The 14,159-nt window shown below is 52.1% G+C and overlaps 1 protein-coding gene across 2 annotated transcripts in view; it reads right to left on the bottom strand.

Annotated features, from left to right (window-relative positions):
- Window positions 1–1,469: 1,469 nt before the first annotated feature.
- Window positions 1,470–14,159, bottom strand: part of DYNC2I1 (dynein 2 intermediate chain 1) — a 48,141-nt gene continuing 35,451 nt past the window's right edge. Inside the window, exons 17-25 of one of the 2 annotated variants that reach the window (XM_055421666.2) lie at window positions 13,592–13,754; window positions 11,047–11,160; window positions 10,892–10,953; window positions 10,475–10,526; window positions 8,627–8,687; window positions 7,190–7,325; window positions 6,903–7,034; window positions 5,068–5,291; window positions 1,470–2,025 (exon numbers count right to left, since the gene is read on the bottom strand). In XM_055421666.2, the coding sequence (XP_055277641.2) occupies window positions 1,851–2,025; window positions 5,068–5,291; window positions 6,903–7,034; window positions 7,190–7,325; window positions 8,627–8,687; window positions 10,475–10,526; window positions 10,892–10,953; window positions 11,047–11,160; window positions 13,592–13,754 (1,119 nt within the window). In that variant the 3' untranslated portion in view covers window positions 1,470–1,850. The remainder of the gene's footprint in view (window positions 2,026–5,067; window positions 5,292–6,902; window positions 7,035–7,189; window positions 7,326–8,626; window positions 8,688–10,474; window positions 10,527–10,891; window positions 10,954–11,046; window positions 11,161–13,591; window positions 13,755–14,159) is intronic. The other variant, XM_055421667.2, reaches the window with a different exon arrangement.

Here is a 14,159-nt window from a genome sequence, read left to right as displayed (position 1 = left end):
GAGGACCTGGCTCTGCTGGGTGCTGATCCAGCGGGCAGAGCCATTCCAGGGCTCAGGGCGGTGCAAGGGGTGGTTCCGCGAACATTTGCAAATATTGGGCATAGGTGAGGGGCAGAACCCGGTCCGGTGGAGGGTAAAGGACAGACACGCGGCTTGGCGCAGCTCTCCGCTCTGCTTTGCTGTCATTTCAGACCTGCCACTTCCTGGGCGTTGACACCACACCACACAACAGGCTGTTTCCCTGGATCGATCACACAGAAGGAGGAAAACCCTCAGCAGGCGCAGGCGACTGTCCAGAGGACAGACCCGCAGACCAGACCCTGGACCAGGCTTGTTTCCTGTTTCCTGTCTTAGCTGCTTTTCCTCAAATCTCTTAAATGTAAGAAAGCAACACAAGACTACAAATAGCTCGATACAGAAGCCAAATTACCTTCAGGTACTTTAGTCCATTCAGGAAAAAAAGATGAATGGAGGGCTGAACACTTTCACAGTGAAGTTTTCGCACTGAAGCAGTGATGCTGATAAAGTTCTCTGCAAGAGATTCCTTCAGTGGCTCCTCCAGGAAACCCTCACGGAGCTGGGCTGAGTCAGATGTTGGGGCTCTGACCACCAGTGGGACAAGCATGTTCCCACTCCCTGCAGCTCATCCACAAGTGGGCAGAGACCCCAAGGCTGACACTTACAGAGCAGCCAGAGGGCAACGGAGGCTGAAGCTCCAATACTGTGGCCACCTGATGCGAAAAGCCAACTCACTGGAAAAGACCCTGATGCTGGGAAAGATTGAAGGCAGAAGAAGGGGACAACAGAGGATGAGATGGTTGGATGGCATCACTGACTCGATGGACCTGAGTTTGAGCAAGCTCCAGGAAGTGGTGAAGGACAGGGAAGCCTAGAGTGCCCAGTCCATGGGGTCGCAAAGAGTTGGAGACAACTGAGTGACTGAACAACAGCAGGAGACTGCCAGAGACAGGACCAGGGGAGGCCTCGGAGAGGAAGTGGCTCTGAACTAGCCACAGCAAGGGCCACACCAGCAGGTGCAGCAGGGCACAGGGCTCTAAGAGGACCATGGGCAGCTGAGAGATTTACGAGAAACTCAGAGAACATCGGCCAGGGGGCCCTGGGAGCCTGTGTTCTCTGCTGGCTCCCAGTTCTGGGTTTAACCCTCCTGTCGCTGGCACAAAGCAGCAGCTGCTTGTGGCCCGGAGAGAAGAACAAACCCCTCCCCCCGCTGACCGCTAACCTGTCACCATGTCAGTGATACTGGGTGTGGGCAGAGGCCATTAGCCCAGGGTTCTCCTGCCCCTAAACTGCTATGATAACTGTATAGATAAGAGAACTTATGTACTCATATCATCTTTACATAAAGCTAACTGTTAACACTAAAGCATAAAGCAAACATGCCTCAGTAGACGTTTCAACATTTCCAGCAGAAGAAGCACAAGAAAGTCCTAAGAAAACACAGTGGGAGGTCATTTCACTGGAGTCAGCTCTTTAATTTAAACCAGTGAATATATCATTTTATATAAGACGAAGAAAACGGTTCATTAAAATACATTTTCATTTGGAGTGTTTAAAAATCTAATAATAAATTTTACAAAGCTGTTTTGAAAATGAGTAGAAATATCCTTGGAAAACAGTGTCCCATATGGCTCTCTGTTGCCTTTAGAGTTTAGTATACACTAAAAGGTTTGCTGTTTCCATTCAAAAATAGTGATTTATTTATGGTGTATTGAAGTGATAGTTTTGAAAAATGAATCCTGTACAGACACACGCCTTTTATCTATACAAATGTACATGCATCCGATGTAAGCTTGGAGCCACTGCTCAACTTCATCTCGGGGTCCCACCACCTACAGGGATTCCCGCAGCAGCAGCCGCAGCCTCTGCAGCTCGTCACTGGCCGGGGTTGCCCACTCCTGCCGCAGGTACTGGATGTCCACGCTGCCAGAGGCTCTGGCCAGCACCAGGGCCAGGAAGCTGCCATGGGTTTTCTCTGCTTCCCCCACAACAGTCATGGCCACCAGCCTGAAATCAAGAAGCACATGCTGTATGATCCTGAGTCACCTGATTACCCACGTCCCTCGGGGGGAGCAGGAGGAACAGAAACGCTGAAAACACAGTGGGCAGCTCCCTGACATCAGTCTGGGGATGGTTTTCTGGATCTGACTCCAAAAACAAACAGGTGGGATGACTAAGAGGGTAGAAGAAGCCAGAAACAAACAGGAAAGGCCACCTAGAGATGGAGAAGACATTTGCCAATCCTATGTCTGTTAAAGGGTTAATATCTAAACTATATAAAGACTCATACAACTAAATACCAAAAAAAAAAAAAACACAAGTAATCCAATTACAAAATAGGCAGAAGACCTGAACAAACATTTTTCAAAAAAAGACACACAGATGGCAAACAGACATGTGAAAAGATGCTGAACATCACTAATCAACAGGGAAATCCAAGTAAAAACTACACTGATATATCAACATCAGAATGGCCATCATCAAAAAGATATGAAATAACAAATGTTGGTGAGCACACAGAGAGAGGGGAGCCCTTGGGCACTGTAGATGGGAATGTAAATTGGTGAAGACACAATGAAAAACAGTATGGAGGCTTCTCAAGATTTAAACATAGAACTAACATAGATCCAGCAATTCCACTCCTGGGTATTTATCCAAAGAAAACGAAGTCAGTATCTCAAAGAAATATCCACATCCCCATGTCCACTGCAGCATGCTCACAACAGCAAGACATGGAAACAACCTGAGTGTCAGGTGCAGGGCATCCCCACATCCACTGCTGCACTGTTGACAACAGCAGGATGTGGAAACAAGCTGAGTGTTGCGTGTGGGACATCCCCATATCCACTGCTGCACTGCTCACAACAGCAGGATGTGTAAACAACCTGAGTGTTGTGTGTGGGACATCCCCATGTCCACTGCTGCACTGCTCACAACAGCAGGACGTGGAAACAACCTGAGTATTGCATGTGGGACATCCCCACGTCCACTGCAGCACTGTTGACAACAGCAGGATGTGGAAACAACCTGAGTGTTGCATGTGGGACATCCCCACATCCACTGCTGCACTGCTGACAACAGCAAGACGTGGAAACAACCTGAGTATTGGGTGTGGGACATCCCCACATCCACTGATGCACTGCTCACAACAGCAGGACGTGGAAACAACCTGAGTGTTGCATGTGGGACATCCCCACATCCACTGCAGCACTGTTCACAACAGCAGGATGTGGAAACAACCTGAGTGTTGCATGTGGGACATCCCCACATCCACTGCTGCACTGCTGACAACAGCAAGACGTGGAAACAACCTGAGTATTGGGTGTGGGACATCCCCACATCCACTGATGCACTGCTCACAACAGCAGGACGTGGAAACAACCTGAGTGTTGCATGTGGGACATCCCCACATCCACTGCTGCACTGCTGACAACAGCAGGACGTGGAAACAACCTGAGTATTGGGTGTGGGACATCCCCACATCCACTGAGCACTGCTCACAACAACAGGATGTGGAAACAACCTGAGTGTTGTGTGTGGGACATCCCCACATCCACTGATGCACTGCTCACAACAGCAGGACGTGGAAACAACCTGAGTGTTGCATGTGGGACATCCCCACATCCACTGCTGCACTGCTGACAACAGCAGGACGTGGAAACAACCTGAGTATTGGGTGTGGGACATCCCCACATCCACTGAGCACTGCTCACAACAACAGGATGTGGAAACAACCTGAGTGTTGTGTGTGGGACATCCCCACATCCACTGATGCACTGCTCACAACAGCAGGACGTGGAAACAACCTGAGTGTTGCATGTGGGACATCCCCACATCCACTGCTGACAACAGCAGGACGTGGAAACAACCTGAGTATTGGGTGTGGGACATCCCCACGTCCACTGAGCACTGCTCACAACAACAGGATGTGGAAACAACCTGAGTGTTGTGTGTGGGACATCCCCACATCCACTGATGCACTGCTCACAACAGCAGGACGTGGAAACAACCTGAGTGTTGGGTGTGGAACATCCCCACGTCCACTGCTGCACTGCTCACAACAGCAGGATACAGAAACAAGTGTCGGGGCAATTCCATGGGCACAGGAGGGCTCATAGTGGGAAAAGTCTCCCTCACACGGGCCACAGCATCCTCAGCACCAACTCTGGGCCCAAAACCAACAAGGCTCAGTTGTGAGTCAGTGTGCAGCCACAGGAGGGGGTCTGACTCCTACAGCTTCTCTGACAGCCACTGGTGACAACATGGACGGACCCTGAGGGCATCACTTGAAGTGAAATCAGTCAGAGGACACATACTGTGTGATCTCACTCACATGTGAGCCTCCCCCATCTAAAACAAGCTCAGCCCCCAGACAGAGAACTGACTGATGGCCAAACGAAGGGGTGGGGGTAGGCCAAACGGGTGAAGGCATACAAGCTTCTAGTCATTAAACAGCAATCATGGGAGGTAGTGTACCTGACAAATGTACTTAATAACACTACTGCAAATCTGAAAGTTGCTAAGAGAGTAAACATTAAAAGTTCTCATCACAAGAAAAAAATTCTGAAACTATGTGAGGTGACAGATGTAATCCTTTGATAATATAGGCAAATATCAAATCATATTGTACACTTGAAACTAGCATATTTTACATCAATTATACCTCAATATAAATGAAAAACAATAGATAATAATTCTTTAATCCTGAGACTATTTTGGGCTATTACGAAATAAACCCATTTTTAAAGTGGCTTTTTCAGAACTTAAATATAAAAATAATATTTAAATTTAAATATATAAATATAAGTAAATATAAAGTTGGAGAAGGAAACAGCAACCCACTGCAGTATTCTTGACTGGAGAATCCCATGGACAGAGGAGCCTGGAGGGCTACAGTCCACGGGGTCCCAGAGTCAGACATGACTAAGCAATTAACACAACAACAACAGTAAAGCACGGCGGCCTTAAACATAAATCAAGATAGGAGACCGTCAGTGATGTGCCTGCAGGTCACCTGTGGCGTCTCACCCAGGGCTTTCCCAGACTCACCTGTCTGGACAGATGGGCTGCCTGGCCACAGGCCCCAGATCGCTCTCCAGGAGGTCCCACACGTACACGCAGGATGCATCGTCCTGCACCAGAAACACGGCCGGCCTCGTCAGGGACCACTGCAGGCCGGCGACGGCGCGGCCGCAGGTGCTGTGGTCCCACTGCAGGAGTGGGCGCTCTGCCGTCAGCCGGTGTAGCCTGATGCTGCCGTCAGAACAGCCGGCCTGGGGGAGGCGGGGAAAGCGTGTCACAGTTCTCTCTTTTTCACTCAAACTGAGCAGCCAACGAAAATTCTCAGAGCATTAGCTTTCACACTTACACAACAAAAACATTTGGTTTATTCTTTTGTTTCCCCAAACACAAAATTGTGACATTCCATCTTGTTCTCACAGATTACGAAGGTGGGCGATCCTGGCACACTCTGTGCCTCCTCCCCCCAGAGAGGGCTAATAATCAGTGAATTCAGTGAACATGTTAATAGGTGTTCATTTTTTAGCAAAGTTGAATATCATTGATTCAAACATAGGACATAAAGACTGCAAAGACTGACTTAAAAACCCACATACATTTGTACCAATAATATGGTTTTATACTCCTTTTCAATTGAATTATCCATAAAACAAAACTTAGCTGGTCGAGTAAAAGAATAAATTTTTAGCCTACTAAAATTAATTCCTTTTTACTCAATATATTTACTTCTTCACATATTTAATCTTTCCCAAAAAGCAGAGGCAAGAGACAGCAATCACAAAAGGTTCTGTGAATTCCAAAATGAAAGAAATAGACTTATTACAGATAACATGAGCTGGGTTCACACTGTTGGGAGGGTGGGGGGCCCTGAGGCCAGCCTGGGACTGGGGCGTGGGATAAGAGGACACCTTGATGATGTCCTGACTGCCCAGGCCTGGTATCCAGGTGTCTTTCTCCTAACAGGAGCCAAGACTCTTTGGAGGAATGGCTGATCCCAAGGGTTCCTGTACCAGAAAGCAAGAGGAGCTCACAGATCCAGTGCCCTTGCCCCGGGGTGACCATCTGAGAGTAGAGTAAACAGAGGCAGTGACTCTGAACCCACCGAGGACACTGAAAAGCCCTGTGTCCACGTTAAGAAAGAAAAATAAACAAGGAGGAAAGGAAGTCTTCCAACCAGAGTGGCTCACGTGGAGTAAACAACAGGGTGACGGAATCTCCCTTGGGACAGAACCTCCCTGGGGACAGATCCGCCCTGGGCACAGAACCTCCCTGGGGACAGATCCACTCTGGGAGCAGCAGGAGCTCAGTCCACGTGTCCCCCTGCCTGGCTCTGGCTGATCAGACTGGGAAAGAGGAGCCCACGGTCAGGACAAGGCCTGCCTCTAACCACACGGAGACACCCCCAGACGCGGGGCGTCAGGTTCCCAGGCCCTCTATGAGGAGCTGAGGCTGTTCCCAGGTAAGGGCAGTAAGGATGGGAGACAGTAAGTAGACAGGACTCCTGACCAGGGCCACGATCCCGCTCGCAAAGGACACTGGCGGGACAGTCACGGGACTGCCGTCAAATCTGCAGAGAGCAGGACTGACATACTGACCAGTGACCACAGGAGATGAACACGCAGACCACATGCAGGCCACTGCACACTTGGGGCGGGGCGGGGAGTGCTCTGCGCCAGCCTTGTAACTTCTCTACAAGGAAGATCCACACGACAGAGGAGTGGAACGAACTGTACTGACCACGCAGATGGGTACAGACCAGGCAGACGGGACTTCAGGAAGCCAGGAACCAATGCGTACAGACCCAAGTGCTAGAGATTACAGCAGATGCTGCCAAGGCGTCAGTGCTTACAAACAGGTGTCCTTACCAGGAATATGGGCTCCTCAAATGGTGAGACGTCAATCACAGTCACTTTCACGGGCCTCGGGCCCTGCTGCTGGGGCCGGAACAGCCTGGGAGACACTCTGACGTCCCGTCTGCTGCTGTGGCTGATGAGGCCCTGTATGGGGGAAAGGGGGGTGGGAACCAGGCAGGTGAGGCTCGTATCCTCGGAGCTATCTGAACAACATTCTGACGAGAGCGAACAGGACACTAAGCTCCCGAGAAGACGCTCGTTAAGCCTGTGGTCTAGAGAGAGGCCCAGGTGCTACTCACCACGTCTGTGCCGGCAACAAAGCGATCGGGGTCCGCAGGCAGAAACTTAATGCTCAGCGTCTGCACGGACCCCCAGGACTCACAACCTCCATGAGAAAGGCTGGGAAAAGACAGCGAAGATGAACAGGTGGGCAGTCTGAAACCATCAGGGCAGAGGTGACACCGCCGCCTGCCGCCTGCCACTTGACGCGTCTCCAGTTCCATTTTCTAGGCTCCGGACAGTCCCTCCACCCATCCCGTCACTCACGTGCTCGCTCGCCCACACTCTACGTGTCCCCTCCAGCACGTCCCACGTGTGCCGCGCCACGGGGACAGGGGACGGGCCACCAGGACCCCTCAGCAGAGGACTTGCGGCCCCAGGGTTCCCCCCACCCCAGGGATGCTCACGCTCAGGGACTGAGGGAGGGGGCTGAGGCTGGCAGTGTGGCTCTGAGCTCCGGGGCCAGGCAGCTCCCCGTCCCCCTCCTGCCAGATGCTAACCGCATGGGCCGCGGTGGCCACGGTTGGCTGGTCTGCACTTAGGGGCCCCTAAGGGAAGAGGCACCACAAAGCAGCTGATAGAGCACACTCCATGTGGCCAGCGTGTGGACAAGGTCTGAGTGGATGTTTGCTGCACCCAGACGGGGGTGCGCATTCTGTGGGGGAGATCCAACATCAGCTCCAGGTGACACTTCCTTTAAAGCAGGTGAAGATCAATGCAATGCAAGGCACAAAGGGACAAGGCCACAACGGAGATGAGAACAGTCTCACGGAAATTCCACGAGGGGCTGGGATTGCCCATGGTGGAGTCTGCAGTTTATTAGGTGAGTTTTTGCAAACATTAACAGATTCCTTGTTATACTGAAAGCAATGGCTGGTAATGTCTAACCACAAAGCATGGACTCGTTAACACAACCCAGGGGTGCTCCAACTGATGAACAGCAGGGGAGGTTAATATTAGGACTTTCCTGGTCAATCGCAGGCTGGGAGCCAGCCCAGCTGCAGTGAGTGACAGAAAGAGACAGCTTTGGGAAATAAATTAACATGAAATACATAAATATGCACAATATTCATACAGCTAGTAAGGTTTTTACATCACAGTGAGTTATTTGAGTAAAAACAGAAAACTAATTTCCGAATAAAACTTTCATGTCACTGTTTCTAGTTTCTGAACCTCATCTATTTAATTTCAGGGTTGTATTAAAACTGGATGAAAAATAGTCAAATGGTACCAATTCATAAGATAGAAAATATTTTAATCCAAGAAAAAATGTTAGCTGTAACACCTGGCAATTGCATTTGTTACACTGACTCATTAGTAGCAAACCAGTTAGCAAATAAACTACTTGCAAAAATACAATGTGGGAAACCAGGATTCTCCAGTGCCAGTCTGGCCATGATTTATTACCTAGGGCTGTTCCTCCTGTGGGAAACATGGCTTTATGGGGACAGACCCACCTGTCACTCAGCTGGATTGCAGCGCTGTGTACCAGTTTTATCCGTCCTCCAGGTATTAAACCTACAAACAGAGTAATCAGGGATAAAGGCACCTCTTAGTACAAGTTACACCAAAACCCAAGCATTCTGGAATTCCTTTTCACTGTTTAAGGCCTGTGCTGGGAGGAGCATCAAAGCCAGGGCGGTGAGGACTGCCCCGCCCTCACGCAGGGGAGGGTCCCGCAGGTGCTGGCAGCTGAGGGCCTGGCAGGAAGAGAGCGGCTGGAATCAAAAAGCCTTTCCATTTTTAGATTTTATTTTAAAGGGGAAATATACTTCTAAAAGCAAAAAGTCAATATTCAACAATCCTCCAGTTCCCCACAGAAACCCTCCTCTGGAAATCTTTTCCCACAGGTCTGGGTTACCTGTGTTGGCGGGGATGTCCCTCAAGCCCTGTCCCGCCCTGACGTCCCCCTCATGCAGCCCTGCTCACGGCCCAGGGAACAGAGCAGACTGCATGAGAGGTGGAAACAATGCCCCCTTGGGAGTGAAAGGTTGCTGCTGAGCCATGAAAGACTCCAGGATTCTTGGCCGCCAGAGATGAGGCTTGATCGCTCAGAGCTTTTGTGTGATAAAGGTTTATTAAAGTATAAAAAAGACAGAGACAGCTTCTGACATGGACATCAGAAGGGGGCAGAAAGAGTGCCCCCCCACCGGGCTGGCCTTCAGCAGTATGTCACATTCCTATTAGCAGGCTGCTAAGTAGAAAAAGAAAGTGTCTCAAAACTCAGAGTGGTACCAGGCCCCTCTCCCACAACATGCATTTTGAGATAACATTGGCGCCAGGTGAGTCGTCCCGGGCCATAAAACCAGTGACATGAATCTTGAAGAAAGGCAGGTTTCCAAGCAAAGACACAGTCTCCTTAAAAGATAACTTAGGAGAACATTTGCGTGAGTAAAAAATACTGGTTTGTCAAGTCAGTTCTGAGTCTTAGGCAGAACTGACTTGAAGAAAGAGTCTAGGGTAAATACACAGTACATTAACATAGCTCAGGACAAACACTTCAATAAGAAAAATGCACTGGTTAGCTCAAAGTTTGAGAAAAGTTAAGTCTGGGTGGAACCAGGTGTCATTATGGCAATACAGAATTTTAACAGAAACCTCTTTTTAAATTTTTACAGGGAAGGGGAAAAAATAGAACACTAGTTTTCTCCTGCTGCTTAAGAGACAGATAAAAATGTCTGCCACTTGCAGCCTGTTTCCTCCGTTTGGAGACCCCTGGCCTCCCTGCCTGTTACCCCCTCAGGGGGGAACCCCGCAAGGCCCCGTGGCAGCACTGGGCTCCCAGCACAGGCCCTGCTTGCAGGAGACGCCCCTCCTTCATTTCAAGAAGTCAGGGACAGTCAGAGTGGCTCTGGTCCTATTTTTTGACCAGATCTATGGCAGCGCCTCCAGTCTGGTCACTAAACAACCAATTGGGGCTCTGAGAAGTGCAGGCTGGGGCTCCTTGGTGCCCGAGCCCTGGGCATCAGGACAGCAAATTGCCAGCCAATCCCCTCAGCACCACCTAGGGGTGGGGTTGCAGTATCAGAGACCTCAGGGGTCATGCCAAGGGCTCCTCAGACACTGCAGTCACAGGGACGCCCTGGGGGACGAGAAGCAGACGCCACACAGGCACAGAGACACACGTCCTCCTGCAACAAGGGCGTCAGGCCTGTGCAACAGCCGGCAGGTTATAAAATACACAACTTTAATCTCCATTTTCCATGCAGCTAGTTACTGATTCTTCAAAGTGATTCTGGGTATCCCTAATCTTTACTGACTCTAGCAAACGTTGACTAAAATTCTATTTTTTTATTTTTAGTTACCTAAGTCACTTATTGAACCTGCAACATCCACCTTCTGTAATTCAACCACCACCTGAAACAGACCATCAGAGATGAGGGTCAGCACACAGGGTGACCAGGAAGCAGTTCCAGCAAAGCACAGCTCTGATCAGGACAGCACGTCACACGACACGCCGAGGACACAGCTGCTCCAGAAGGAAGACTGACGCTGAAATGTTCTAAATCCCCAACTCTGACCTTCTTCTTTCCGCCCGTGACAGGCTCTGAAGCTACCCCCTTCCATTCCTCGTTCCCCCACGAGCTCCCTGCAAGCTGCCTCATCCTGGTTCCCTGGCTGAGAGCTCAGCCACCTCTCACATACACGCTGCCCCCTGCCCTTCCCCACCCCCCCCACACATCACCTCCTGTCCCCTCCCACTGACCACGCGCCCGACTCACCCACACGTTAAGAAGCCCGCTTTCGTCCAAGGAAGCGACGTGGAAGGACAGGCCTGCCGTCTCTGGTGAGGGCACAAGTGGGGAAGGACCGGCTCGTAACCAGAAACCACGTCTCACCCCTGGAGCTCAGATTTACGGAAGTGAAGGTCACGTACCTTCTTGAGTAGAAAAGGGTGAAAGCACACAGCTCTGCCTCTTGCAGACAGATCCCGTGATGGGCTCTATCGCCTGGAGGGGGCTGCGGTGGTTCACGGACGTCAGGACGCCGTCTGGGGGCAGAGCACAGGCAGCGTGTGCACGCGGTGAGTCACGGAGCACAGCCGCCTATGCGGGGCACGCACACGTCCCCAGGTGCCCACGCACATCACCGTGGAAGGGCACATGCCACGGCTCTCGGCACGGCCAAGGAGTAGAGACCACAGACCACATCCGCCTGGGAGGAGAAGGCGAATAGAGCCCCTCGAGCCCCGTGTCTGCACAGCTGCAGGTGCAAGGACAGAATGGGGGGAGGGGGTGCGCGGGCACTCTCCACAGCAGGAGGGGGTCCCAGAGACAGCGGAAACTGCTTCCCAGGCCGGGGTCCCCCTAGCTTCAGGAGGAGACGGAGGCTTGCGGCCAGAGCAGAAGCACCTTCACAGCCCAACAGAACAGAGCTCCTCTGACCTGGCAAACCCACCTACAAAATGCCCCCTAGCAGAGAAAGACAAACTGCACACGACGCTACCACAGAAACTAGACAGAAAATGCGAATGAAAGCATTTCAACCCATGAAAATTCTCCCTCCAAAAATGAGCATGAAACAGAAGACCCAAGTCCAGCACCCAAACGACATCGTGTGTCATCAAAAAGCACTCGGAAATACATTTAACAAACAAACAAAACACCTGGAATCAGAAACCTAGAGCAAAAATGGATTTAAAAACATCAGAAAGAAAGCAAGAGTTAGGGTTGAAACTGAAGAAAAGACAAACTGCTCTTGGGAATGGAGACTGACAGGCTTCAGGTTCAACGCACGGGAGGCCCGCTGAGGGGGTGCTCCTGCTGAGGGGGTGCTCCCGCTGAGGGGGTGCTCCCGCTGAGGGGGGTGCTCTCCGACTCAGTTACTGGAACTTTGAAGGTTTTAGTAACAGATAGCAAAAAAAAAAAATGAAGGAAGCATTTTAATGGAATATTAAGTTTCAAATCCTAAGCATTTTGGTGTTTTGAACATGGTGGTGAATTCAAAGGTTAATTAGTAATAGCAGCAGCAGTTAAAAAATACATGTTCTTAAAAGAAACCTTTTCCAATAGCATCAGATCCATAAGGTACCTATAAACTCACATATTCTCAACAGTGGCAATTTCACCTCCAAAGGGGCAAAGGTCAAGTTGCTGGGACACAAAAGAAACCTTGCCCTTTTATGCATAAAACACAGATGAACTCACAGTACATCAACAGGCATGCAGTACACTCACGGAGTTCCCCAGAGAGGGGCCAGGAGGGCTGGCCTGGTTAAGGGCTGGAGACAACCCAGACAAGTCTACACAGGACGGTACTGAGAACACACGGACTCCTAAAGCACAGCAGTGAGAAGCAGCACATCAATTCACTCGCGTGTGGGAGGCCCACACAGACGGCCCGCTGAAGACAGACGCCTGGCACCCTGCATCCTCAGGGACACCCGCTGGAGCAGAAAGGCTGCCGGCCCGCAGCAAGGACCTGCGGCTGTGGAGCTCACGGTGTAGGTGCCCGTCCTGACTGCCGACAGAGGGAACTGACCAGAAGCAGCTGACCGCTGGGCAGGTAAAGCCACGTGGCGCCATGGGGGCCCTGCCCAGTGGAGGAGTGGCGTCCGGACCCCACACACCTGCGGGCACTTCTGAGAGAAGGAAAGCAGACTCCAAGGCCTGGACACCACAGAGTCTCGCCCTCAGCATGGGAGATGATAGAGACAAAACCTCGTGGGGATGGTGAGGGTCAGGGACGCAAAGTCAGCTGGGGCGGGGCAGCGGGGCAGTGACATTCTGGACCGGAACGTGCAAGTACTGGAGACGATCTGGGTGCTGACCCTCTGCGTGGCCAGTGTGACCACGGATAAGCCTCCCGTCTCCCTGAGCACTGGGAAGGGCCCACTCGGGCCTGCATGGGACACGTCCACACAGCACGGGGGAAAAACCCCACAACACAGCGCCTAGCAGGGGTGGGGGCGGGGGGTCATGCTTGTCCTTGTTTGAGGTTGTGGTTTTGGGTGTGACTGCAACCGTGGTTGGGCTCAGGTTGCAACTGGTTGTGGTTGTGACCGGCTATTGTAATCGTGGCCACGGTTGTGGCTGTGGCTGTGGCTGTGGCTGGTTGTGGCAGCAGCAGCCTGGCACAAAGGATGCACACGAGTCTAACTCGGGGTCCTGATGGGCCCACTGGCTCTGGGTCCTTCCAACCCCGAGGGGCACTAGCTCTCCTGTCCTCTGGCGTGGGCCATGGGAGCACACACACCAACGATCTCAGGCTGAGGCAAGCCCGGCACCCCTTCGCTGAGGACCTGGAGCCCCAGAGCTGACAGGACAAGCAGCCCACCACTGCCCAGAAAGATGCTGCTCCCCTGGCTGGCACAGGCATCCTGTGCCCTTAGGTCAGGGCGTCCTCTGGGCTACCTACGTGGAGGACACAAAGGGGCCCCACAGCTGCTCCGGGGCCCCGGGCTGGTGGGCGGCATCACTGACCGGTGGAGAAGGTGGGGGTCCTGAGTGTCCAGGAGTGCCTGCTCAGCGTCACGTGGAGATGGATCCTGGGGTCCTCCCTCAGGTCCCACACGACTACCGAGCCGTGCACGGTCCCCGCAAACAGCAGGAAGGCTTTCACAGGGCTGAAGCAGCAGCACGTGACCTAGACAGCCGCACAGAGAGCAGGGCTGGGGGGGCGGGGCTGAGAGGCGGGCAGGGACGGGGAGCCGGGGCCGGATTGGGGTGCAGGGCCGGGTGAGGGGCGGGGACGGGGAGTGCGGGCCCTGTGCACTCTCCATCTGGACACGGCGCGGGGATCGCAGCAAGCGGCTGGCGCCTCTGAGGCTGCCCTCCTCGGGACACAGGGGTGGTGGCCGCAGGGTGTCCGGCACAGCCAAGCCGCCCATCATTCATAGAAAGCTATTTTCAAGCCCCCAGCACGGACGAGCAGTGGAATGGAAATCAAACGGTTCTGAAGTCAAGACCACAAGACCAGAAACAGAGTTCTCCCCTGCACCCATGCAGTCACCACACCACAGCCCCACTCACCAGGGGCCAGGACACACAC

Source organism: Moschus berezovskii, chromosome 3, assembly GCF_049115385.1.
Source record: "Moschus berezovskii isolate FMDL1 chromosome 3, NW_MosBer_1.0, whole genome shotgun sequence".
In the NCBI taxonomy this organism is placed as follows: domain Eukaryota; kingdom Metazoa; phylum Chordata; class Mammalia; order Artiodactyla; family Moschidae; genus Moschus; species Moschus berezovskii.
Note: the sequence above shows the minus strand (reverse complement) of the source record. Positions and strands in the feature narration are given on the sequence as shown.